Source organism: Chrysemys picta, chromosome 1 (genome assembly GCF_011386835.1).
Source record: "Chrysemys picta bellii isolate R12L10 chromosome 1, ASM1138683v2, whole genome shotgun sequence".
Classification (NCBI taxonomy): domain Eukaryota; kingdom Metazoa; phylum Chordata; order Testudines; family Emydidae; genus Chrysemys; species Chrysemys picta.
Genome location: NC_088791.1, coordinates 7,250,866 through 7,278,222, shown reverse-complemented (window position 1 = coordinate 7,278,222; position 27,357 = coordinate 7,250,866). Strand labels below are relative to the sequence as shown.

The window sequence follows — 27,357 nt, the reverse complement described above, 5'->3', positions numbered from 1 at the left end:
CCTTTCGGGGTCCTTTCCAGTTCTATGAGATAGTTATATCTCCATAGTAACCTCTGGGCTCTGGGCCTGGTGTGATGATACCAGCAGCAGTGACTAGGGGATCTGGGGCAGTCAAGTCTCTCCTCGCACTATCCATGGAGGGCACCAAACCTGAACGGCACTGCAACCCTGTGTGCCCGGTCACAATAACTCTTGCTCAAATTTGGCCGGGTCACGCCTCCGTCATTTGTGGGGGGGGTCCCTCTGAAACGGGGAGCCCAGGGGAAACTGTCCCTTTTGCTCCACCCGCCCCCCTTCCCCAGATGTGTGCTGCCCGTAATTCACTAACCGATGTGCAGGTCCCTCGTATTCTGCAATTTGCCACAGAATTGCGCTCCAGAACACAAACTTCCACTGGGAAAAAAAATCTCCTGGTTGCAAAGGAAACCTCCCTGCCATGACCCATATGTGAGCAATGCAGGGTTACCTTCTGGAGCCTGCAGGCAGCCCGAAACAATAGAAAGGCTCCGTAAGGGTCTCATTTAAGCCCCTCATGAAAGGGAAACAATACGCAGAATCAAGATGCTTGGGCACCATTGTGCTTTTCAGTTAGGAGGGCTTTGGAGACGTCTGCTTTACAGGGGCAGGGATGGGCTGCAGAAACCTGCCTTATATTTCAGCCTAATCGTAGGGAAGGAAAAATGGATGTCGTGATTTAGGATGTCACTGAGACCGAGAACTTAGCAAGAATGAAAGAGGGACTGGACATTTATACGGCTAGCAAGAACATGCACATGGTGGCGGCGGGTATATGAGGCCAGGGGAAGCTAAGCCTCCCCAACCAGGATGTGGTGCACTGCCCTTTGGAGGCGCGTTGGCCTGCCACCTTTGGAGTGATGCCACTAAAAGGGTGCCAGGGCCGTGGCCTTGGCTGCGCTCTGCCCCGAGGCCCCACTCCCGCTCGTCCTCTTCTCCCATGGCCCCGCCCCTGCTGCTCCTCTTCCCACCCCCCGCTCCACCTCTTCCCCCTGAGACTCCGCCCTCACTCTGTCTCTTGCTGTCCCCGCTCCGCCCCTTCCATCGAGGCCCCCACTGCCCACGCCTCTCCGCCCCCCGCGGGCAGGTGAAGGAGGCCCTCAGGGGAGGGGACAAAGAGGTGCAAGCAGTAGGCGGGGGGGCTCAGGGGAGGGGGCAGGATGGAGGTGGAGCTTGGGGGGGTCTCAGAGGAGGAGGTTGAGCGGGAGCAGGCCTCCCCAAATGCAGCAGTCACACACTGTCTATGACTATGCAGTTAGAATAGTTCATACTAAAATGAAGAGTTTATGGAGGGATATAAAAGCTCGTGTTTCTGGGCTTAAACCAGTCTCTACTGAAATTGGGCCCTCTGACTGCAGGTGTGGTGTATTGAAAACTGTTAAAATTACACGCCATCACTTTAAGCTCTAAGGGGTTTCCTGGTCCTGCTTGCAGGCTGGGGGGGCCCTGTAGGGAAGCGTGTGGTCTGGGTCTGGCTCCCCAGTCAGCCTGCAGAAGAGCCAGACTGGAGCAAAGTGGGTTGAGTTGTGCTCTCAGCCTTGGGAAGCAGCCTGTTTTCTCTCTCTCTGCATTTGGTTGTTGTGCTTTAGAGTGCTAGCTTCTTAGAAATAGTGTCACATTGCAACCTTTTGGGAAAAGTCTGTATGTTTTGTTTCTAACTTTCTATGTGGGTGCTGCAATCATAACACAGGGTTTTTTTGCACTTTCCCTTGAAGCATCTGGTACTGCTCAGTGTTTGAGACAGGGTACTGGGGGCTAAATGGACCTCGGGTCTGATCAAGTCTGGCAGGTCCTCTGGTGTTCTGATGGAGGCATTACAGGTTCATGGTCAGCTCCAGAAAGCCTTACTAGATTCAGTTAACTGAGGCCTTGGCTACACTTGCGAGTTACAGCGCTGTGAAGCCGCCCCCAGCGCTGTAACTCACTCCCCGTCCACACTGGCAAGGCATTTGCTGCGCTGTATCTCCGTGATTGCAGCGCTGCACGTACTCCACCTCTCCGAGAGGAATAGCGAGTATTGCGCTGCCGCTGCAGCGCTCTGGCGCCAGTGTGGCCACCCAATGCGCTGTGAACAGCCTCCAGAATTATTCGGCAGTATCCCACAATGCCTGTTCTAGCCACTCTGGTCATCAGTTCAAACTCTACTGCCCTGGCCTCAGGTAACCAACCATGTGACCCACCCTTTACATTCCCCGGGAATTTTAAAAATCCCCTTCCTGTTTGCTCAGCCCGGCGTGGTGTGGAGTGCTGTCAGCGAATCTTTCCAGGTGACCATGCCTCCACGCACCAAGCGAGCCCCAGCATGGAGCAATGGCGAGTTGCTGGACCTCATCAGTGTTTGGGGGGAGGAAGCTGTCCAGTCCCAGCTGCGCTCCAGCCGTAGGAATTACGATACCTTCGGGAAGGTATCAAAGGACATGATGGAAAGGGGCCATGACCGGGACGCCCTGCAGTGCAGGATTAATGTGAAGGAGCTGCAGAGTGCCTCCCGCAAAGCCCGCGACTCAAACGGCCGCTCCGGTGCTCCCCCCACTACCTGCCGATTCTACAAAGAGCTGGATGCGATACTTGGGGTTAACCCCACCTCCACTCCGAGCACCACCATGGACACTTCAGAGCCAGTGGGGGGGGGAGGAAGAGGAGGAGAAGGAGGAGGAGAAGGAGGAGGAAAACGGGAGTGATGGTGGTGGGCCAGATGGAGACACCCCGGAATCCCTGGAGCCATGCAGCCAGGAGCTCTTCTCGAGCCAGGAGGAAGGTAGCCAGTCGCAGCGGCCGGTACTTGGTGGAGGACAAACAGAAGAGCAGGTTCCCGGTAAGCGGGTTTTTTTTTCGGGAAGGAATTTTTTCGGAGCGGGCTCTTTGGGAGAGGAGGGTTAGGCATGCATGCCTAGATGCGGAATAGTGCATTGATGTGGTTTATCACATCGCGGTAATTGGCCTCGGTAATCTCCTCGAATGTCTCATCCAGAACGTGTGCAATGCGCTTGTGCAGGTTTATCGGGAGAGCCGCCGTTGTCCTTGTCCCAGCCAGGCTAATGTGTCCGCGCCACTGTGCCGTGAGGGGCGGGGGGACCATTGCTGCACACAGGCAAGCTGCATATGGGCCAGGGCGGAAGCCGCATTGCAGTAGAAGACCCTCCCTTGCTTCCCAGGTCACCCTCAGCAGCGAGATATCGTCCAGGACGAACTCCTGTGGAAAATGTTGGGACAGTGTTCAGTGTAGGTGCCCCCTGAAGCTGTTGGCTCTCTCCAAGGCACAGAAACCCAGAGGACAGTGCAGCCCTGAAACAATCAGTCCCCCTTACTCACCATTTTGAGGCTCCCATGGGATGTGTGTGCTCTGTTTCGGATGGGAAAATTATGCTATTATGTAGACCCTGTGTGTTTTCTACTCCTTAAGTGCGGGGGGAATCATTACTCTGACTGGTATAAACAATGCTGCCTCTGTTAAATGTTGCATTTTGCCTATACAGCTGCATCAACCTTGAGACCTCAGCCGTCCCTCTTATCGCCTGCTCAGAGACTGCAAAGACTCAGGAAGAGACCGTGAAAAAGCAAAGAAGACATGCTGCAAGAAGTGATGCGGCAATCTATTAAAGAGAATGAGAAAGCACAGGACTGGAGGGAGAGAGAAAGCAGGATCCGCCAGGAAAACACAGCGCACCAGCAGCAAAGCACTGATAGGCTCATAAGCATCCTGGAGCGCCAAGCAGACGCTATCCAGGAGCTGGTAGCCATGCAGAAAGAGGAGCAGTACCGCAAACGCAAACGCCACCCCTCCTACAGCCCTTATCCCAAAGCTCTTTCCGTTGTGCCCCACTGTTACCTCCAACCCACTTTCCCCAACTTCCGTGTTCTTCACGCCACCCGCTGCCTCCAACACCAGTATCTTCACCACCCAGCCCTGAAAACCACGACCCTTACTTTCTGCACTCAACCGCCATCACCATGCAGTATAGCTATCCTGAAGTGCAGCACTCACTGCACAGCATACCAGACAGGACATACGCGAATCTGTGATTGCACTGTTCCCCACTCCACCCCCTTGTTTCTTTTCAATAAATAATTTTTTTTCTTGTCAATAAATGGATTCTTTGGCTTTGAAAACATTCTTTATTATTGCATAAAGTAAAAGACTCCTTAGCCCAGGAAATAAACAGGCACTGCAAGTCTGCTTGTCTGCTAAGCAGTCACTGATTCCTAAAGATTGGAACTACTGCACTTCACTCCCGTGCAGGGCACCAGATATCACTGCTGGTTTTCAGCCTCAAATTGCTCCCTCAAGGCATCCCTAATCCTTGCAGCCCCGCGCTGGGCCCCTGTAATAGCCCTGCTCTCTGGCTGTGCAAATTCAGCCTCCAGGTGTTGAACCTCGGAGGTCCATGCCTGAGTGAAGCTTTCACCCTTCCCTTCACAAATATTATGGAGGGCACAGCACGCGGATATAACCGCGGGGATGCTGTTTTCGGCCAAGTCCAGCTTCCCATACAGAGATCGCCAGCGGCCCGTTAAACGGCCAAAGGCACACTCCACAGTCATTCGGCACCGGCTCAGCCTGTAGTTGAACCGTTCCTTGCTGCTGTCAAGGCTCCCTGTGTAGGGTTTCATGAGCCATGGCATTAACGGGTAAGTGGGATCTCCAAGGATCACAATGGGCATTTCAACTTCTCCTACCGTGATCTTCCGCTCTGGGAAAAAAGTCCCGGCCTGCATCTTCCTGAACAGCCAAGTGTTCCAAAAGATGCATGAGTCATGCACCTTTCTGGGCCAGCCTGTGTTAATGTCAATGAACTGCCCACGGTGATCCACAAGCGCCTGGAGAACCATAGAGAAATACCCCTTCCGATTAACGTACTCGGATCCTAGGTGGGGTGGAGCCAGAATAGGAATGTGCGTCCCATCTATCACCCCTCCACAGTTAGGGAACCCCATTTGTGCAAAGCCATCCACTATTTTCTGCATGTTACCCAGAATCATGGTTCTTATGAGTAGGATGCGATTAATGGCCTTGCAAACTTGCATCAACACGATTCCAACGGTCGACTTTCCCACTCCAAACTGGTTTGCGACCGACCGGTAGCTGTCTGGAGTTGCCAGCTTCCAGATTGCCATAGCCACCCACTTCTCCACTGGCAGGGCAGCTCTCAATCTCGTGTCCTTGCGCCGCAGGGTGGGGGCGAGCTCCTCGCACAGTCCCATGAAAGTGGCTTTTCTCATCCGAAAGTTCTGCAGCCACTGCTCGTCATCCCAGACTTCCATGACGATGTGATCCCACCACTCGGTGCTTGTTTCCCGAGCCCAAAAGCGGCGTTCCACGGTGCTGAGCATGTCCGTGAATGCCACAAGCAATTTTGTGTCGTACGCGTTACGCGGCTCGATAGCATCGTCGGACTCCTCACTCTCACCCTCACTCTCACTTTGGATCTTAAGGAATAGTTCGACAGCCAGACGTGACATGCTGGCGAGACTCGTCAGCATACGCCTCAGCAGTTCGGACTCCATTTCCCGCAGACAGATCGCGCTGCACAGAAACCGTTGAAAGATGGCGCCAAAGGTGGACGGAAACAAAGGGATTTCTGGGATGTGAAGCGATGCATCACGGGGCATTGGGACAGGACCCAGAATCCCCCGCACCCACGCCCCCTTCTCACAACCCATGGCGCCAGAATGGGAAAATGTGCTCTGTGGGATAGCTGCCCATAATGCACCGCTCCCAATAGCGCTGCAATTGCCGCACAAGTGGCCACGACCGTGCGCTGGGCAGCTGTCAGTGTGGACAGACTGCAGCGCTCTCCCTACTCAGCTGCACGAAGTCAGGTTTAACTCACAGCGCTGTACATCTGCAAGTCTAGCCAAGGCCAAAGACTTCGTGGTGCTTATTCAGTGATCACCCTGCGATCAGGGGAACACAACAGAATCTTTTGTGTCCAGACATATCCGGTGGCAGAGCCCAAAGGGAAGGTGAATGGCCGGTATCAGATGTGTTTTGGAGTGGTTCTTCTCCTCCCCTGTGAGAGGCCCACATTTGGGGAACACCTGATCTCTAGCACACGGCACCTACCTCCCGTGTCATTATCAGCGTTCAGCCAGGGTTGCTGCCATGGCATTATTCCAGATTTACACCAGCGTAAATCAAATTAGAACTTGGCCAATCCCTATTATTGTCATTTGAGATTATTATATTAATTATAGTCTGAGTAATTTAGCTAGGCGATTGCTCCAGCGGGGGTAACTTTCCCCCCATGTTTGTAGTGCTCTTGTGAAAAAAATGAGCCAGGACTGCGTTATATATAAAGGATTTTTTATCGAGGCAGGTGGACACAGACAGACCCTAGGGTTCCCTCCGGCTTGCTAGCTCCCAGATTTAATAACAGCCTGTGCTGCAGCACGGGGCTCCAATCCCCTGCACCAGCCCAGAGCCCTCTCCTGTCACCCTAAGTCCTGGCCTCGTCTCGGCCGTTATGGAAGTAGGGTTGCCAACTGTCTAATCACACAAACCCAACACCCTTGCCCCACCCCCTGCCTCGCCCCTTCCCTGAGGCCCCGCTCCTTCTCCAAGGCCCCGCCCAATCCATTCCCCCTCCCTCCGTCACTTGCTCTCCCCTAACCCTCGCTCACTTTCACCGGGCTGGGGCAGGGGGTTGGGGTGTGGGCTCTGGGCTGGTGCCGAGGGGTTCGGAGTGTGGCATGGAACTCCAGGCTGAGCCTGGGGCAAGGGGTTGGGGGTGTAGAAAAGGGTGCGGGTTGCAAGCTCTGGGAGGGAGTTTGGGTGCTGGAGGGGGCTCCGGGCTGGGGCAGGGGGTTGGGGTGTGGGCTCTGGGAGGGTGTTTGGGTGCAGGAGGTGGCTCTGGACTGGGGTTGGGGTGCAGGAGGGGGCTCAGAGCTGGGGGTTGGGGTGAGGAGTGCAAGCTTTTGGAGGGAGTTTGGGTGCAGGAGGTGGCTCTGGGCTGGGGCGGGGGGTTGGGGTGCAGGCTTTGGGAGGGAGTTTGGGTGCAGGAGGGGGCTCTAGGCTGGTGCAGGGGATTGGAGTGCAGGAGAGGGTGTGGGTTGCAAGCTCTGGGAAGGAGTTTGGGTGCAGGAGGTGGCTCTGGGCTGGGGTTGGGGTGTAGGAGAGAGTGTGGGTGCAGGCTCCAGCCAGGAGGTGCTTAACTCAGGCGGCTCCCAGTTGGTGGTGCAGCGGGGCTGAGGCAGGCTCCCTGCCTGCCCTGGCCCAGCACAGCTCCCGGAAGCGGCTGACATGTCCAACCCCTTGGGGAGGGGCGGGGGCTCTGCATGCTGGCCACGCCCACAAGTACCATGCCCACAGCTCCCTTTGGCTGCAGTTCCCAGCCAATGGGAGCTGCGGAGTCGGTGCTTGGGGCGCGGGCAGCACGTGGAGACCCCCTATCCCCCCCAGGGGCCACAGGGACATGCCAGCTGCTTCCGAGAGTGGCGCAGGGCCAGGGCAGGCAGGGAGCCTGCCTTAGCCCCGCTGTGCTGCCGGAGTTTTAGCACCTAAAATCTCCCAGTTTGGCTTCACTAGCCTCCGGGAGATAGAGCCTGATTCCGGGAGTCTCCCGGTGAAACCGGGATGGTTCGCAAGCCTATAACACACTCTGGGATGGTGACTCACAAAGAGACCTGGGCAAGGGATATTCTTCATTGGTAATAAGAGCTTCCTAATAGAAAAAAAAAAGTGTGTAACTATCTAGTGCAAGGCTGAATCCTTTATTTAATGTGACGCTAACCCCCATGCATTGGCTTAACCACCTGCCCTCTGCCGCTGTTGTTCATGATGTGTTAGATTAATAGGGATTGTCCCGGACGTGCTCCATGATCTTCATTAGAGCCAGCCACGTTTCTTCAGCTGTTGGGATGATCTGGCTGGCTGGCAGGAGGAAGCCGTAGCGGCCAGTGTCTCGCAGCTCGAAGGTGTAGGAGTACTTGATCCCGTTGTCGTAGCTCCAGTCGATAGTGGTGCCATCAGCTTGGTCTGGAAGAAACAGAACCCAGGACATAGCGTTGGAACCAAGACTGACATGTGAACAAAGCGGGAAAATTCAGGCTCTGCTTATACAAGGTGTAAAGGGATTGCAAGGAATGATTGCTCTGGGCCTGCGGTGGTGTGTGCCATGCTTTGCCTTCCTCTGCTCACAACAGACCTGGCCTGGCACAAGCAGGGCCGGTGCTACCATTAAGGCAAACTAGGCGGTTGCCTAGGGCGCCAAGATTTGGGGGTGCCAAAAAGCGGTGCCCCCAATATTTTTTTTACAGCGTTTCTGGGCTGGGCTGCCGGCGGCGCGCTGACACGTGCGGCTCAGACTCCCTCTCCCAGCGCAGTGGCCGCTCCATGCAATTATTGTCATTGCCGGCGGGGGCGGCGTGCTCGGGGAGGGGGCGTAGCAGAGGTGAGCTGGGGTGGGGAGCCCTGCAGCAGCTCCCACCCCCCCCAGCCTGAGGCACCCCCTCTGCGGCAGCTCCCCACCTCCCAGCCCGGGGAGCCGTGCGGCAGCTCCCCACCCCAGCTCATCTCTGCTACACCCCCTCCCCAAGCACGCAGTAGCCGCTCCACTTCTCCCGGCTTGCGGCGCCAATCAGCTGTTTGGCACCACAAGCCTGGGAGGGGAGGAGAATTAGAGCGGGGGCGGCGTGCTCGGGGAGGAGGTGGAGCAGAGGTGAGCTGGGGAGCTGTTGCACGGCTCCCGGGGGGGGGGGGGAGCTGCCGCGGCGTGGGGGGGTGTGCCTCAGGGCGGAGGGGGGGGTGGGGAGCTGCCGCAAGGCTGGGGGTGGGGAGCAATGTGGAAGTTTCGCCTAGGGCGCAAAACTTCCTTGCACCGGCCCTGGGCACAAGTATCCACGGTACTTGTGGGTTGCAAGTCTTGGTCTTGGTCTCAGGTCCCCCTGAATATATGCAATCTACAAACATTCAGTCCCAGTGTGAACAGAAAGCCACATGCCTTGGAACTGCTCTGGTTCACCTCCCCCCTCCCCGCTCCCCAATGCAGTGTTTTGCAATTGAAAGTCACCCAGGTGCACATGGTCCCAGCACGAATTCTGAGCCCTGGTGCTTCAGTAGTCCCAGAATTCACAGGTACAACTACAGTTAAGGCATGTGCTGTGGGCAGACAGTTCACAATAGTTCCGTCCGAGATACTATTGCTGGGAACCATGCATCATTAGTTATTTGGTGACGGAAAGTGAAGAAGAACATGAGTCGTCTTCTGCCCAGCCCTGCCTGACTGACAAACCACTTACAGATGGTGTCGATCGTGCTCCCATAGGTGTATTTAGTCCCATGTAGTTCAGCTAAGGCAGCCACTGCCTCTCTGGCTAGATCATTCTGCAAACAAGAGAGTAAGAGGTGAAAGGCTGGGAGGTTCTTGAATACTTCCCTCCCTTCATGGAACAGCAGCATCCACACACATTTAGTGAATGGGATTAGTCTATTTAAATCCTGGGATGGGGGGCGGAGCTCATCAAAGCAATGAAGGGCCCCGCCCCCCCAGATGAGAGAGGGGCCACAGAACCCAGAATTGAACTGAATATGGGGACAAAAAATGAACATACAGAGATGGGGGTGCAGGCCCTAGAGTCAAAATGAGGGACACCGAGCACAGAACCCTGGACACAGGGCCGGCTCTGGCTTTTTTGCCGCCCTAGGCAAAAAAGCCTCCTGCCGCCCCCGGCCCCACGGCGGGGAGCGCTGCAGGGGAGGGTGGCGAGCCCAGCCGGGGCCCCGCTCTCCCCGACCGGCCGGAGCGCCAAGAGGAGGGCGGAGAGCCCGGCCATGGCCCCGCTCTTCCTGGCCGGCTGGAGCGCCGCCCCTCTCCAGGTGCCGCCCCAAGCACGTGCTTGGTAGGCTGGTGCCTGGAGCCGGCCCTGCCTGGACAATGCCCATTGCTCCCAGAAGGAATCCAAGGAGTCAGTGGATGCCACCCAGAGGAAATCTAGCCCTGAAGACCAAAGTCCAATATCTGTCCTTAGAAGAGGTGCATCATGGACAGCTTCTCCCACCCTGCCCTGTCCAAGGGGCTCAGACCCAGCGCCACAAAGGTATTTAGGCACCTAATTTCCATTAAATTAGAAGCCTAAAAGCGTTTGTGGATCTGGGCCTGAGTGCAGAGCTGGAGGGGGTGTGGGGTGGGCCACCCCTCTGGCAGAGAGGTAAGCACAGCCTCCAGGCCCGTTTGTTCTGTTGCCAGGCTGATGAGAGGGCAACCAGGCTGGTGCTTTTGATGACAGGGATTCCTGTCCATTAGGAAGAGGCTGAGAGCGCCAACCCGTTTCAGAATCAGCTTCCAGATGGCCGTGAGTTTCACTCACCCCCAGGGTCCAGCTTTGAAGCTAGGCTCGATGGGTACGTCTGCACTGCAGCCTGGAGGTGCAATTCCCAGCTTGGGTAGACGTAGGAGTGCTAGCTCTGCTGGGGCCAAGCACTCTAAAAATCGCAGTGTGACCGTGGCAGCATAGGCCACCCCCCTGAGTGGATACCTAGGATCTCAGACAGGGCCACCGTGGTCACACTGCTATTTTAACATGCTCGCTCAATCAAAGTTCGCACGTACCTATTGCCCCGAGCTGGGAATTACACCTCCCAACTGCAGTGTAGCTGTACCTTGTATCCATCCAAGCCCCGGAGCCACCAGGCCCTCGCACTCAGCTGTTTTAGCCCTCATGAGAGCTTGTTCTCACCAGTTCCTGGTGGTCAGGAGCAGGCTCTGCCTTGTAGCCATAGGGGAACAACAGCATCTGGGAATAGCTGTGGATGGAGAGCAAGGCTTTCACGTTGCCATGGCTCAGGACGAAGTCTACAATGGATTTCACTTCGCTCTCAGAGTGAGGGGAGGGTCCGTGATACGTTTCTGCACAGGGATTGCTACTGGAACCAGGGCCTGTGATGAAACACATGGGGTGGCAAATGAAAAGACAGCAGATTTGTGAAAAATGGGCATTTGCATGGGTGAGTAAAACATTCGTTTTTCTAAGGGGGAAAAAAACCCAACAGAATTGAAGATTATTTCCTCAGTAATAAACGGGACAAGTCCCAGGTTTCTAATTGATATTTGCAAACAATCCGGAATCTGTTTCACTTCATTAGACAATGTGCCAGCGTTTTAAAGAGACGGCGCAGTGATGAATCACCTCTAATGTAACGCCACTAAACTCCCTTCAGAAAACAGGAATTAATAAGATTATGTGAGTCCTGCAAAATAATGCAATATTGCATTAGTCACCAGCGGTGGTAGAATTGTGTGTTATTGTGGTACTAAGGTAGTGATCTAGGTAACTCATATGTAGCATATACTAGTACGTGGCTTTAAGAACAAATTGATTAGAGAATCCATATTCTAGGGTTGCCAGATGTCCAGTTTTCTATCAGAAAGTTCGGTCGAAAGGGGACCTGTGCAGTGTTCGGTCAGTACTGCTGACTGGACACCAAAAATCCGGTTACCGCAGTAACCTGCTTCTGCCGCCGGGAGGGCAGGAAGAATACCTGCTTCTGGAGGAGCTCAGCTGATGGAGAGAAGCTTAGTCTGAGGGACTGGCTCCCGGCTCGAGCGGAGAGATAGGTAGTGGTGCTGCCAGCGGGAGGGATCCTGACAGTGTTCGGGGAGCAGGGCTGGCAGCCGGGCTCGCTGCCCGTGATGGCCCGGCGCGGCTTCTCAGCCTCCCAGGGCCACAGCTCTTTCCGACCCCTCGCTCTGGGGATTGACCCCCCCACACACTCCTCTGTACCCTAATTGGGCGGGCAGGCTCCTTGACAGCTCCTCCCAGCCAGGTCTGCAGGTGGCAGGTGAGTCCCTGGGGAAGTGGGAAGCAAGGGAGCGACGGGGGAGGGAGGCAAGGAGTGACCGGAGAGACCTCCAGTGTCCAGTTTTGAAAAATTGGAAAGTTGTCAGCGGCGCCATCTTTCTGAGTTGCCGGGGGCTGCTCGACCCCTGCTCCGCCACAGGCCCCACCCCCACTCCCTCCCTTTCCCCAACCCCCCACCCCCACCCCGCCTCTTCCCACCCCATTCCTCCCCCGAGTAAGCCCCACCCTCACTCCTCCCCTCCCCTCCCCTCCAGCGCCTCCTGCACGCTGCTGAACAGCTGATCCGCGGCGGGTGGGAGGCGCTGGGAGGGCAGGGGAGGAGTTGATCGGCGGGGCCCGCTGGCGGGTGGGAGGCGTTGGAAGGGGAGGGAGAGGAGCTGATCGGGGAAGCTGCCAGTGGGAGCTGAGCACCCACTATTTTTTTTCCATTGGTGCTCCAGCCCCGCAGCACCCACAGAGTCGGCGCCTATGCTAATAATGACTTCCTGTCCGACAGAAACCTGAGCAGATGATTCCATTTCCTGAACAGAGCAGAACTTACCACTCCACTGAAATAGAGAATAATAAATACATATTTCATGTCTTTAATATAAGGAGTCTTGTGAGCTCTAATGATAATCCCAACGCATGTCCTGCATTGAGTGCAGGGGACTGGACTACGGGACCTCTCGAGGTCCCTTCCAGTCCCATGATTTTATGACTCCATGTGCTCCCAGTAAAAAGACAGACATTAGGGATTAATAACTATCTGACATGCCCATGACCGTTCTGTACCTCCGAAGCCTGCATCCCAGTTCCTGTTGGGGTCCACGCCACGGCAGGAAGATCCAGCATTGATGGACCTGGTCTTCCGCCACATGCGGTTCTAAAAGCAAGGGGGACCGTGTGGTTTGATTAATGGAAAGATGTTAACAGGTGGGTCTCAAGTAGGGTGACCAGACAGCAAGTGTGAAAAATCGGGATGGGGGTGGGGGGTAATAGGAACCTATATAAGAAAAAGATCCCAAAATCGGGACGGTCCCTATAAAATCGGGACATCTGGTCACTCGAGTCTCAAGTCATTTTCATCTTTGCTCAGTTATTACACAACAGAGCAGAAGGGAGCAGAGTTTGCCGGTTAAATCAATGGGATGCGGTTTGGACTGTGAAGCAGTTACCTCACTTGGGGGCACGAGCCGGTAGGCCTCAGAGAGGCCTAATTTGGCTCAGTTGCTCTTCTGCACAGCCCATGCTCAGCCTTCATCTCAACGTGCAGAAACCACAGAGAGGGCTTGATGGGGTGGGAAGGAGATACACAGGGCCTGCAGAAGGGTCGTTGACTCAGCGCAGTACCACAGAGATGCCCACCCTGCCCAAAAAAACCACGATGCCCCAAGAAGGGCCTGAGATGGCTGGTGCCTGAAAGCAGCCCTGCGTGTATTCATCATGCAGACAAGGAGTGAGAACTCCTCTTCCCTCCACTCCTTCCTCCTTCCCCCAGAGGCACTTACTGTGCTGTGTGTATAAGCAAACCCGTCGGGATTGGTGACTATCTCGAAGAAGATGTCTACGGTGTCCAGGATGGCAGTCAGCGAGGCATCCTTGCCATATTCAGTGACTATCTGCATGGAGAGAAGGTCTGAGTTACCCTGAATTCCCATTTCTCACAGAGTGAGGTCCTAACAACTAACCAGAGTTGATCTATTAAGGGTAACAGTACAAAACAGAGTGATTATATGAGAGTAGGCATAACATTAGGAGAATGGTGTGACGTTGCACTCTATATGATTTTATGAAAATATGCTAACGTAACTGGAATATGCTTCATGCAAAAGGTCTCTTGTAAGGTGTTGTTACAAAGCTTATAATCTACTGAGTGTTGTCATCCTATTTGTATAAATGTACCACTCTTGTATCTGAAACTAGAACTATGAAATATCATTCTGAGGGCCTATTGTAATTAAGTAAAGTGTGGGCCATTAACGGTGGTTTGGAATCTTGATGACTCCCATTAACCAGGACAATTGACTGCAGATGGCTTTGTTTTACCTGTAAGTCTTCCTGTATATATGTGTGCTGGCAAGTGGGCAATGAAGTCTTACAGTGACATGAGATCACATCACCTGAACTGGAATCCATCTTTAACCTGGTGCTTTTCCAGTGAGAAGGGGGTGGGGTGGGAACCAAGAGGGACAAAGGATTCCTGCCTTATGCAGAAGATATATAAGTGAGTGGAACAGAGAAAAGGGGGCAGCCATCATGAGAAATCCCCTAGCTACCACCTGAGCTGGAACTAGGGCTGTACCAGGGGAAAGGATTGGGCCCAGACTAGGAAGGCGTCCAGTCTGTGAAAGAAACGTATTGAAACATCTCTGAGGGTGAGAGCTTATCTGTATTCAGTTGTATTACTGAATTAGACTTAGATTTGCGTGTTTTGTTTTATTTTACTTGGTAATTTACTTTGTTCTGTCTGTTACTACTTGGAACCACTTAAATCCTACTTTCTGTATTTAATAAAATCACTTTTTATTTATTAATTAACCCAGAGTCTGTATTAATACATGGGGGGGGGGGGAACAGCTGTGCATATCTCTCTATCAGTGTTATAGAGGGCAAACAATTTATGAGTTTACCCTGTATAAGCTTTATACAGAGTAAAATGGATTTATTTGGGGTTTGGATCCCATTGGGAGTTGGACATCTGAGTGTTAAAGACAAGAACACTTCTGTTAGCTGCTTCCAGGTTAAGCCTACAGCTGTTAGGGGACGTGGTTCAGACCTGGGTCTGGGTTTGCAGCAGGTTAGCGAGTCTGGCTCAAACCAGGCAGGGCACTGAAGTCCCAAGCTGGCAGGGCAGGAAAGCAGGGGCAGAGGTAGTCTTGGCACATCACTTGGCCTCTCCCAAGCGGGGTTCTGTGATCCAACCCGTCACAAATGGCAGAACCATTGTCTGGAAGCTGAAGCCAGACATAAGAACATAAGAATGGCTCTACTGGATCAGACCAAGGGTCCATCTAGCCCACCATCCTGTCTTCCAACAGTGGCCAGTGCCAGGCGCCCCAAAGGGAATGAACAGAACAGGTAATCATCAAGTGATCCATCCCCTGTTGCCAATTCCCAGCTTCAGACAAATTCACATCAGAAATTAGTCACACATTTTTAACAGTGATGGGGACCACTGGGACAAGCTACCAAGGGAAGTGGGGGATTCTCCATCTCTTGATATCTTCAGGTCAATACTGGTTGCCTTTGTGGAAGAGATGATTTATCTAAACACAAGTTATGCTTTAGTGCAGCACAAGCTTTTGGACTCAATACAGGGGCAACTTGGTGCAATTTAACAGCCTGTGATATACAGGAGACCAGATGAGATGATCTAATGGTCTCTTCTGGCATTTTTCTCTATTAATCTATGAATTAGCTGGTGGGTCTCAGTCCACTTTCTAGTGAACAAAGGTCCACATTGCCAAATCACCAGCAGGTGCTAATTGACCCATTTGTCTGCCATCTCAGCAAAGAGATCAAGTGGGATATGGAGAGTGAACGAGATGGCAGTTCAGTTATGTCCTCTCACCCCTAGAGATTGGTCCCATATAGCTCTGTCATTATGAAGAGTTTATGAATCTGCTCTGTTCTCACTGACCCTCAGTCTGACTCTGCCATCTCTCAACTCGTTGGGCATTAGATATATTTAGTATTACTAGTATCCATAATCCCACCGGGTATAAATAATCCTGCCGCAGTGCCAGAGGGCTGTTCTAGATGACCTCTTGAGGTCCCTTCCAGCTCTACATGTCTATGGTTCTATGATTACCTTGTTGGCAGTCCACACTCCGGTCGCCTGGGTGATCCACTCTCGAGAGTGAATGCCAGTATCAATCCAGATTGCAGGACGGTTAACGCCTCCTGTGCTGAACTGCAGGAGAAGTCAGCAAACAGAACATGCCTATATTAACCGCAGTCTAGGCATCGGCTAGTACGTACACTTATGCATATATGTTACATACGGAGTCAGGCGTTTGCTCTGATAGTGTAAATGCCTATCATTTGATATCTGGCTGGCGAGATTTTATGGAACCAGGTATCAGAGAATCCCTCCCTCTCTGGATTGCTGGTGCAGTTTCTTCTGAGCTCGCCTGGATTAATCTCTCCGTCAAAGTCAGCTGTAATTTTAGTAACTTTTCCCTAGTCTCCTGATGATTATTAAACCCAGAGATTCTTTCATTGATTCAGGGTTTTAAATCATATCTGACATTGATCACTTTGGTTTTAAGAAAAAGTGCTTCAGCTGCCCGTTATGTCTCTCCATTGCTCCTCATTATATACCATCCATTGCTGCTCCCCCTTGCCCTATTACAGATTTATCCTGTGGACAGACTGCGCCAGAATCTATGTGAAGTTAACTCTCTGCCTTTGCTGGAAATTCTTAAACTGTGCTAGTGAGATATTTGAGTAAGGGGAAGGATGGATGTACCATCCACTGTGTGGTACGAATACGTTTTCCTGGAGCTATTGGTTCCAATTCAGCAAAGCACTAAAGTACATGCTTAACTTTAAGCATGTGTGTAGGCTCTGTTGACTCCCATGGGACTACTCGTTCTGAGGGGCTTTGTTGTCATATTGAATGATCAGCGTTACGTGCACTACCTACCTTTAGCACATAAAGAGGTCGCTTTTCATAGCTCTGCCCAATCTGAATTTTGCTAACCAGGTCTGGATTTTCAGTCACAAGATTGTCCATCCAGCTGTAGATCTAAAAGGAAGAGTAGTCAGTGCATGCACATTAAACCGGCCTTGTGGGTTTCTGTGACAGAATACACCCCTGCAGTCACACCTTACACACCAGTGTATTTATCTTTGTATAAGGTATGCCTTGTAAGGTATAATTGGAAAACTCATAATTTGCTGGCCAGGATGGTCCTGATAAAATATACGTGGCAACATTGTATGTGAAGTTATAAGATTTCCCTGTACGATGTTCAAAACTCACGGAGCATCAAACTGGTCAAACAGGCCTGTCTTGACCAAAGGAGTGTATGTTTGCCTTAATTTGCATTTAAACAGTAAACAGAATCATCAAGCAGGAAGGAAAAACAAAGGAATCTCAAACAAGTGGGAAAAAACAGCAGGGAACATCCTTCCACACAGACTCATTGTCTCCTAGTTCCTAGCTGTCCAGGAGAGGGCTGGGCAATAAGGACATACATTTATGGGCAAAAATCTGGGTCTGGGGGTGTGTTGGGGTCATCCTGCAGTATAACCCAGGCTGGTGAGGGCCAAAGTATGGCTGGCAGGCTGCAGTTACACACAGACACTCAGGGTGTGACTCGCATGTTGGAAGGCTGTTTGTGAGCAGCCCAGGTGCGAGCTATTTCAGCAAGGCCTTGTAAGGCACGCAAGGCTGCAGGGCAGGGGTGACACAGCCCCCCACTGGGTTGAACTGTCCCCCGGTAGGTCACAGTTTTCATTCTTTGTTCTCAGGTAACACAGGGGTTCCCAGCCTTCGTGTGGTGAGCAGCAGGTGCCCACAGCCATTGAGACCCTGATCTTTTACACATCAAGGGTCTTCCACTAGATTAGATTTGCTTTGCCTCTTATACCTGGATGCCAGAAGCCCCCCTACACCATTGTATTAATTCCCCTGGGTCCTCCCACACAGCAACACGGGAGCCAGTTTGAAGGATTCCGGGAGGCCTCTGAGGACCACTGTATGACAATTGGTGAGAACACTGATGTCACACAAGGTTCCATCCTCCACCATGAAGCCGGTGCTCTGATTACACCTGAACTTTGGATCCACAGATGAGGCAAAATGGGTCTCCCGGCAGAGAAGGTAACTGCTGGGAGAATAAGTAGCTAGCTACAAAGGCAGAAAGGAATGATGGTTGGGTCTCCTGGCTGGAAGTTTTGCTTCCAGTCTGGGCAGAAGGGACCTAGAAGAAAAGAATATCTTCAGGGTAACCCCCCCGAGAGGATCTCCCAACAAAATTCTCCACTAAACGCCTACAGCAGGAGGCCGTATTTATAGCCACAGAATCGACCACAATATGGCCTGACCTTCTGTCTACATTCCCTGAAGGAAACGAAGAGAACATGCTGCAAAGGAAAGTACCTCTTCAATGGTGTGGTAGGAGGAGAAGCTGAAGCTGTTGCTGCTTCTCTCGAACTTCCTGGACACCATCATGGCCTCTTTTTCCTCATCCAGTAATTCCTTTTTAAAAAAACACAACCATGTACAGAGAAGAGGGGAGCATTTGTATGTTTTCCCACATGGAATGTATTATGGCCCCATAAATACAGACACCAGAGGGAACTGAACCTGAGCCCTTCAGTATTAGAGGCACAGGCCCCTAGCAGTTAAGCTCACGGATTACCTCCTTGAAGTCTGTCTAGTAAGCTGTTATAGGCAGTGAGGTCAACCACTAGTGGGCGCTATCACATGTACTTAAACTAGTACACGTATATACAAAGAACAGCTTTAAACATTCAGTTTAAAACTCGGTGTTCAATTGCCCTTCAGATCAAATCTCCGCCCTACAAAAAAGTGTTGACGAATTTAATGCTGATGATAAGTGCTGGAGAATGAAGGCCCCTACATATCAACAGAGCAAGAACAGCAAGGGCAGCAGCTTCCCTCCCAATACCCTGGGGGTGAACTCTAGACCCTGGAACCGGAGGGGCTAGTTTCAGGGATGAGATGGTAGTTCCATCTCATTCACTCCTTGTCCTCTTTGCTGAACACCTTCCGCCCCCAAAGGGGACACTTCATTCCAGGAGCAGCGACATTTTTTTGTGATGCAGACACCTGTCTAGTGACAAGATTCTGTTTTTCCAGTTCAGCATTTTTCTTATTCTGTCTGTCTTTCCTCACCTAACTCACACCCAGTTCAGACCACACCCAGGGTGGTGAGGTTACTTTCTTGCACATGGCCCTATACGCTGTAGGAGTCCCTACCTGCACGTCGTCTACCGTGATTGTATACGGAATGGTGTTAGACTCCAGGAAGACTTTGACTGCTTGGAGGCTACGGAAGGGGACTCTCGCATCCACTGGGAGACCAGGCTGGGCAGGGCTAAGCCAATAGTCAATCTGATTTAGAAAAGAAAAGCAAGGTTAACTCCATCCAAGGCTCTGTATTGCTCTACCTAGAGCTCTCCAGACACTGCAGAACGATACAAGTGAATTTAGTTAACACAGCCAGTCATGTTAGTTAATGATATCTTGTATTTATATAGTGCCTTTTATCCTTAAGGATCCCAAAGTGGTGCGCGCGCGCGCACACACACACACACACACACATGACTTCAGTTGCCACTGAAATGCAGCCACCTCTAAGGTGGAACATGGCAGCTGTTTAACAAAACATAGCAACACTACTAGGGCTAGGTGAGTTATTCCCAAATAATGTATTCATTTACTTTAGCCCTTTTTTCTAATTGCAAATTGCTCATGAACAGATCAAGATTTTTACAAATTTGTTCCTCATTCACTATTATTCGATGGATGTTTTATATACACATATCTTGGCCTATGAGTCACTTCTGAATCATTTGCTGTGAAGGTTGCTTTGAATAGTCACTATTTGGGACTTGAGTTGTTTTGAATGGACATACAGGCCACTGGGTGTTGTTTCTGTTCCCTGATTGGATTTATTTAACTCTTCAGATCAGGTTTCCAGTGCAAATGCTCATAGTTCCAAATTTAAAATCTGCTTTGTACGAATATTCTGCAATATTTGCTCACAGAATGCTGCTCCAGCCAGTAAACTTGTCTGCTAGAATAGTCTCAGGAAGCCAACATGAAAAAGGGTCAACACAGAAGAAGCAAATAGATTCTAAAATTCAAAATAATTTGGGCAGCATTAGTCCAGCTCTAAACACTGCACAACAATTGAGGTTTTAAAGTGCAGAAGAACAAATAATATCTCAGTGAAGAGGGGGAATTCGAGATTGCAGAATTGAATTACCTGGTAAACCACTGGTATTAGTTCCCCAGCTCTTGAGAAAAGTGACAACAGGTCTTTAGCAACCACAAGTGGCCAGGATCTCCATTTTAAATCTGTAAGATGGCACTTGCTACATCATGTTGCCCTTAATTGCATGCTCAGGCATTGATTCATAGATTCATAGATTCTAGGACTGGAAGGGACCTCGAGAGGTCATCGAGTCCAGTCCCCTGCCCACACGGCAGGACCAAATACTGTCTAGACCATCCCTGATAGACATTTATCTAACCTACTCTTAAATATCTCCAGAGATGGAGATTCCACAACCTCCCTAGGCAATTTATTCCAGTGTTTAACCACCCTGACAGTTAGGAACTTTTTCCTAACGTCCAACCTAGACCTCCCTTGCTGCAGTTTAAACCCATTGCTTCTTGTTCTATCCTTAGAGGCTAAGGTGAACAAGTTTTCTCCCTCCTCCTTATGACACCCTTTTAAATACCTGAAAACTGCTATCATGTCCCCTCTCAGTCTTCTCTTTTCCAAACTAAACAAGCCCAATTCTTTCAGCCTTGGAAAGGGGCATTGATAGAGGGGGCAAGGCTGCTGTCTACAGAATCACTAACTTCCAGCAATGCTCTGGCTTTTCTAGCGATGCTCTTACTCAAGTATGAGCAAGTTCTGACCCTCCTACCACCTGACAGTAGAGGAGATCACAGCCCAAGGTGGTATGGCTGTAGCTCACAATTACAGAGAGTGTCTCCCTCATTTCTTACCTGAAGGTCTTCCAGCTCCCCCAGTTCCTTGAGTAATGCAATCTGCTCTTCGCTGCTGGCCCTGATGCGGAGAACCTGATCTCTGGTGAAGACAAAGCAACAAGAACAGACAGAAGATGACAAGAATGATGACGAAGAGCCAGCAACAGATCAGATGGGCTAACAGCAAAGGTATCGGAGTGGCGTGCTGAAGTTTACAGTGGGATTTGATGTGAGGAGGTCTGGAGGCTTAGTCAGATGATGAGGAGTTAAGGCATGTACAGAAGTTTTAAAATGTTACAAGCAGATTAGAGGTCTGGCATGAGGACCAAGAGGGCTGTGATGGGAGAGAGAACAGTTGCTGGGGTTACCGGTTGTATTAATTTAGATGGAATAAATGGGCCAAAGGTGTTAAGATAACCTCGTCATTGTCCAATGTTAACAGTGTTAAACAAAGTTTGGTATACAGAGACTTCAGTCTGGTTATTACCGGGCAGGCCCGCCCACAGCAATTCCGGGCCCTAGGGCCAGGGCCAGGGCCGTCCTTGGGTGTGTGGGGGGGGGGGCAGGGCCTGGGGTGGAAATGACGAATCCATCACTTTCGGGAGCGACTGTGCTGTCCAATCGCACTGGCCCATGGGGCACCCCAAAGCGCAGGGCCGAGAGCGGTCGCATGCGCCTAGGAGCCCTGCGGCCCACCCGGGCCCTTCTAAATCGCCTGGGCCCATGGGCAATTGCCCCCTTTCTCCCCTCCCCCCGTCAGTGGGCCTGTTACTGGGTGGGCAAACACATAATTAAAAATCCTTTTCACCTTGTAATAAAGATACAGAAAAGAAGGGAAAACTTGGAAACGTAAAGTATTAAGTAAGGCTTTCATTTTAACAACATCCCTTGTTTCCTTCCCATTTAGCTGGAGAGAGTTTTTAGAAAGAAAATCCCCCTTGTTTGACAGTCTCTTAGATCAGTGGTCTCCAAAGTGGGGTGTACGCCCCCCAGGGGGTATGCAAGAGGATCCTTGGGGGTGTGCGGCAGGAGGAGCGCTTTTTTTTTTTTTTTTTTTGCTTCAGCAGTTCGGGCGGGAGTCTGAGCGGTTTTTTTTTTGCTTCGGCGCGGCAGGGGGGGTGTGCTCAAAAAATTTTAACTGATAGGGGTGTGCGATCAAAAAAGTTTGGAGACCACTGTCTTAGACGGTATCAAAGATGGTGATAACTGTCCTTTTGGGGGAAAGGAGAAGATAGTTGAGATGGGCTGCGGTTGAGATATTGTTGCTCTTGTTAAAGTCCAGTCCCGTTTCATCTCAGGTGGTGGTTGGGATTCAACCAATAGAGGTGGTGATGTCATCTGGGTCGTCTCTCTGGCCCCAGCTGGTCAGGACATCCCTCAGGATTAGGATGATGAAGGCCCAGGGTCCCAGAGGTGGCTGCCATGATGGTGAATATGATGCTCCAATAGCCAATTTTTCTCTCTAAGTCTTTCTTTAAGGCCCCACAAAGGGCATGGTGGGCAGAATAGCCCATCCCCCTCATTTTGTCCACCAATTAGGCCTAGTTTCCAACACAACAATTTTGGTTCGCTGGTATCTGGTTCTACACTTTTCTTGTTTACCAAGCAAGATCTTCACACAGTCCTTGAGTTATATCAGGAGTCCTGTTTGTTTGGACTAATTCAGTCTGTCGCCCTTCCATACCTTTTCCCATCAACTTTCTTTGTTACCAGTTATTGTGACATCTTATGAACTTACATTCAGTTTTTAGTCGAACTCACAATTTTGATCACAAAAGTGATCACAACATACCCTCATGGCCCAGAAATGATACAGTTCAAATGGGCATTGAAATCTTTGCTTTTGTCATGAGACCTTCCCAGAAAGCTAGAAAGTATCTATCAGGTGGCTGACATCTACTAGGACTCAGGGACAACAGGATTAATCACAAATCAGCCATCATAACTTTGCTTGCCTAGAATATTTTTGGAGTTATTTCAGATTATCTTTAAAGGGCACGTAGTAAAAAAACAGGCTGATTTAAAACAGCCAATGAGATCTCATGGCGCATAGATGTCATGATAAATTAAACCATGTCTTCCTAATAATCTCCCATGGGAAAGTGGTGGAAACCTCATTGTTCCAGATATTTAAAACTGGACTTTGTGAAACACCGGAGATTACACTGAAGGGAATAATTATGCCTCCACAAGGAGATGGACTAGATTATCTAAGGTTGTTTTCCATAGGTCATTTTCATTTCTAATTTCTATTATCCTAAAAGAAGGTATTAGTTCCAAATTGTTCTTAGAGGATCTCAGCTCCAAATTAAATCTGAATGACATGGCCAGGAGAAAGGTATTTTAGAAAACACCTTGTCCACTCCAGCATTGCGTGTGCAAAACACATAAGAAGAGCCTTTGAGTATATAAACTTTTCTTTACCTGAAAAAGCAAACCTAGGTATTGCCATCAGAAGAACCATTAGAAGGGTCCTTCAGGCTTCAGAGGCCATGTGGACAGATCTTCGCTTCTTCAGTTTCCCAGAAGTCTCTATTCAGTCCTTACTCAGACAAGGCTCCCACTGAAGTCCTGAGGTAGGTCTGCCATATTTGGCCAGGGAAAATTAGAGGTGGAAAAGACCTAATGGGTCATCTAATCTATTGCCTATTCCTTAGCAAGTACGAAATTGTTCCCTACATTCAGAGTCAGAAACATTGTTTGATAATCCTCCACCCAAAGCCTTTTTCCAGCTCATAACTATCAGAGGGAGGTGTGGGGGAAGCTCGTGTTATTGTCCTTTTTTAGTGCTGGGGAAAGCTGACCAATATATATCCCTGGAGATTTCAATTGTCTGTTTACCTCCAGGAAAAGTACAGCACAGGCCAGGGGAGTGCAGACATCCCTATATCATTCTGCCAGTGTGCTTCAGACAGGACCTGGAGGTTCCACTTCTACGGGGAAAGGATAGTGGGTTCTCCATGGTGTCTTCAATTCTTGGCTTTTCTGATGAGACCGACAGGGCAGTGTGGGCACCTGCCCACTAGCAAATGGGGTGAGACCACAAAGACCACCAAGTAGTCATCAGGAAATAAACACTTCCTGCACAGGCTGGTTCGGACACATGGGTAAATGCTTCCAAGCTCATAACCAATCCTCTGAACCATCCAGTCCCCTGAGTCGCTCTGTACTCACCCCACAAAGAGCTTTTGGCTGAAGGCCGCAGCGAAAAGAACACCAAAAACCAGAAGCCCCCTCATGGTCAGCAATGAGAGATTGTCGCTCAGCCCCACTTCCTATATATTGTGGTTTTCCAACTATACTTTCTCAAGGACCCTTCCTTTCAGGGGCTGTTATTCGGCTCCATTCTGAGCACAGAGGCAGCGATAATGCGGCAAACAAATTAATCAAAACCATTTCCCAGGGACGGATGTGTTTGTTGGTTTGGAGAGGAAAATAAAGCATGTGACTTGCACACCTGAGCCAACAAACACCTTCCTCAGACTTTGTGACAAGCTCTCCTAAAACAAGCTTTGCATGATGTAACTGTTGCATGTTTTCTCACCAGTCATCACCGTGGGTATTTGCAATGTTATTTTTGAGATAGTGCAAGGTCAGCCCATTCTCTGAGGTGCTGTTTCCCCTAACTCCCATCAGTAGGGGCAGGACTGCAGGCTGAGTGCCACAGACACAGTTCTTCATGCTCAAGAACAGAAGTCTGGTGGCTTAAAATTGATGTGATAACAAATCCGTCGCCACCTAAGACTTCACGTGTGCTGCACACACTGTAACAACATCACACCCACCTAGAAGTTCATCATTGTCACTGTGGCCACTTGGACCTTCACGGCCAGGGCAGGGATAGAACTCACGTCAAGACTATCCTGCTCCAAACAAAGGCTCATGGTGCTGCTACTCAAGGATCTCTGTTGATAGTAGAAGGTTTGTGACACACAGCTGAACAGTTCAGATTACATTCCCAGAGCAGTGTTTCTCAACGACCGGTCTGTGGACCGGCGCTGGTCCCTGAGATCTCCCTGACACAGTTTAGGAAGGCAGCAAGCCGGACCCTGGTCAGTGTTTAATTTGTAATGAAAGAGGTGCTGGGGCTCAAGCAATTTTTTTACATTCAGAACTGATGCAGCTGGCCCAGAGGTGCCGGGGCGATGAACTGCCAAGCCTAGAGGTGCCAGCGCTCAACACTGGCAAGCCCTGGCACAAATTAAACACTGTCCCTGGTATCAAAAAGGTTGAGAAACACTTCACAAGTGGGTGGTGGTGCGCGCGCACACACACACACACACACTCACCAGTCCTTTACAATACTTGTTTACAAGAGTTACTTTGAAGGTTTAAAAGTGAAGTTTGGTTGTGAAGAGTGACAGTGTAAAAATGGCACCTTCTTATCACTTGTATTACCTAGGAGCCTAAACATGGACAAGGACCTCACTGTTCTAGGTGCTGTACAAGCACAGAATACACAAGTGGGAGAGGGACAGATACACTTGTGATGTTATTGACATGAATTGTGACCGTATAGATCATTGTTACAATCAGGGTCCTATAGTTGCACCAGATCTTGTACAGAGGAGGTCAAGTGGGGTGTCTATGGAAAGGTTGTAGTTTACTGGTTATGATTATGCTGTCTGTATGTGTGTATCATTTTTGTATTTGAAGTTATGACTATTGGCTAGGTACTGGTATCTCGATGTGTTTGATTTTAAGTAGCCTCAGTGAAGCATTTGGTCAGCTTCTTGAGAAAGGACTATTCTCAGTAAGTGCCCAATCAAGAAACACTTAATTGACAATGGACTTTGGGAGATGCCAATCCACATCTGAGCTTTCCTGGGAACATTCAAACTAACATGTAAACAATGGCATTGGCCTGCAAAAAGCTGAATCATTCATAGACATGTGACTTGCCCAGGTGCCTACAAACCCCATCTTGTTGCTGTGACTTTGCCCAGAAGAACAAAGGGGTTTCTGCCCACAAGAAAGAGAATATAAGAGGCCCTGGAAGCCTCTCCATTTTGTCTTCAGCTGGCTCAAGAGATGGCCTCTCTACCCCAAAGAGATGCCTGAAAGAAACTGGAACAAAGGACAGTAACTACGGCGGTGTGAGTGATTGCTGGACCCAGACTAGGAAGGAGTTTAGTCTGTGAAAGAAGCTTACTGGAACATCTCTGAGGGTGAGATTTACCTGCATTTAGTTTCCTACTGTAGTAGCCTTAGCCTTGCGTGTTTTTGTTTTATTTTGCTTGGTAACTTATTTGTTCTGTCTGTTATTACTTGGAACCACTTAAATCCTACTTTTTATATTTAATAAAATCAATGTTGCTTATTAATTAACCCAAAGTAAGTAATTAATACCTGGGGGAGCAAACAGCTGTGCGTCTCTCTCTATCAGTGTTATAGAGGGCGGACAATTTATAAGTTTACCCTGTATAAGCTTTATACAGAGTAAAATGGATTTATTCGGGGTTGGATCCCATTGGGAACTGGGTATCTGGGTGCTGGAGACAGGAACACTTCTTAAGCTGTTTTCAATTCAGTCTGCAGCTTTGGGGCGCGTGGTTCAGACCCTGAGTCTGTGTTGGAGCAGACTGGCATGTCTGGCTCAAGCAGTCAGGGTTCTGGAGGCCCAAACTGGCAGAGAAAACAGGCTCAGAGGTAATCTCAGCACATCAGGTGGCAGTCCCAAGGGTCACAATACCTTAAGAACACAACCAGGCTTGGAGATTGCAGTACTAGCCAAGCAGAGAGATGAGCCTAATGTAGCCACAGCTTGATGGGCAAAAAATCCTTTACCAATCCAGTAGTGAATCCCTTTATCTGTCTATCTAATGTGCCACCTGATTAATTTCCAGGCACTGGTCTTATGTCCCTTAAATCTGAATAAATATTACATTCTTTCACAAAACATGAATTTGTCTTCCAGTCCAACATGGGAAGGGAGTGAGTAACCCACCAGCTGCTGGGAACGCTGGAGGACACACAGATAAGCCTGATACATGTTGATTGACAAACTGTTACATCAGAGGAAGAAAACACTAATCTCTGGTCCTTAATGTGGCTTGGATCCATGACCATGAGCTGCCCTCAGATTGTTCTCAAGCCAGGAGAAATAAGCTTGGATTAAACAGGGCCACCACCAAGCAGCTGCTCCAAATGAGTCTGAGGTGGGAGCAGAGCATGCAGTGTGCCAGTCATATGGCTTAGTTATATTACTGGTGTTCAGGACAAATTCAGCTCTGGTGAAAAGGGGTTGCACCTCCACTGAAGTCAATGCGATTGCATGAGCCAAGATTTGTCCCTACATTTTTAGTTGTCCCATTCGGGTTGAAGGGACACTGTCATATAATAAACACATTTCCTTCCCTGCACTACTAACAACACTGGAGAACAATAAAACGGAACAAATTTTTAAAAGCTAACTTACTTTTTATCATTTCTGCTCTTTGTTTAGTTGTTACATTTCACTCAAAAACCGATGGATATGTTTCACTCTCAGACTCTCATGCACTAGCTTAATGCTCCAGTGTAGATAGACACTTACAGTGACACTAAGGGTATGTCTACACTACGGGATTACTCCGATTTTACAGAATTTGATTTTTGGCAACAGATTGTATAAAGTCGAGTGCATGCGGCCACACTAAGCACGTTAATTCGGCGGTGTGCGTCCATAGTTCCGAGGCTAGCGTCGACTTCCGGAGTGTTGCACTGTGGGTAGCTATCCCATAGCTATTCCATAGTTCCCGCGGTCTCCCCCGCCCATTGGAATTCTGGGTTGAGATCCCAATGCCTGATGGGGCAAAAAATATTGTTGCAGGTGGTTGTGGGTACATGTCGTCAGGTCCTCCTCTCCCTCCCTCCCTCCATGAAAG

General features: G+C 50.2%; 1 protein-coding gene and 1 long non-coding RNA gene across 2 annotated transcripts in view; one reads left to right on the top strand and one right to left on the bottom strand.

Annotated features, from left to right (window-relative positions):
- LOC135972807 (uncharacterized) overlaps positions 1 to 27,357 on the top strand; it is a 348,625-nt gene that overhangs the window by 282,379 nt on the left and 38,889 nt on the right. The gene's annotated exons all lie outside the window — the stretch shown is intronic.
- On the bottom strand, positions 7,750 to 23,730 carry LOC101942494 (carboxypeptidase A1). The gene is made up of 11 exons (XM_005281304.2): positions 23,666 to 23,730; positions 20,510 to 20,591; positions 18,746 to 18,880; positions 17,903 to 18,001; positions 16,442 to 16,543; positions 15,605 to 15,706; positions 13,302 to 13,412; positions 12,586 to 12,676; positions 10,690 to 10,889; positions 9,253 to 9,337; positions 7,750 to 7,990 (listed from the first exon to the last, which is right to left on the bottom strand). The coding sequence occupies exons 1-11, from the start codon at positions 23,728 to 23,730 to the stop codon at positions 7,803 to 7,805; spliced, it is 1,260 nt and encodes a 419-aa protein (XP_005281361.1). The 3' UTR covers positions 7,750 to 7,802.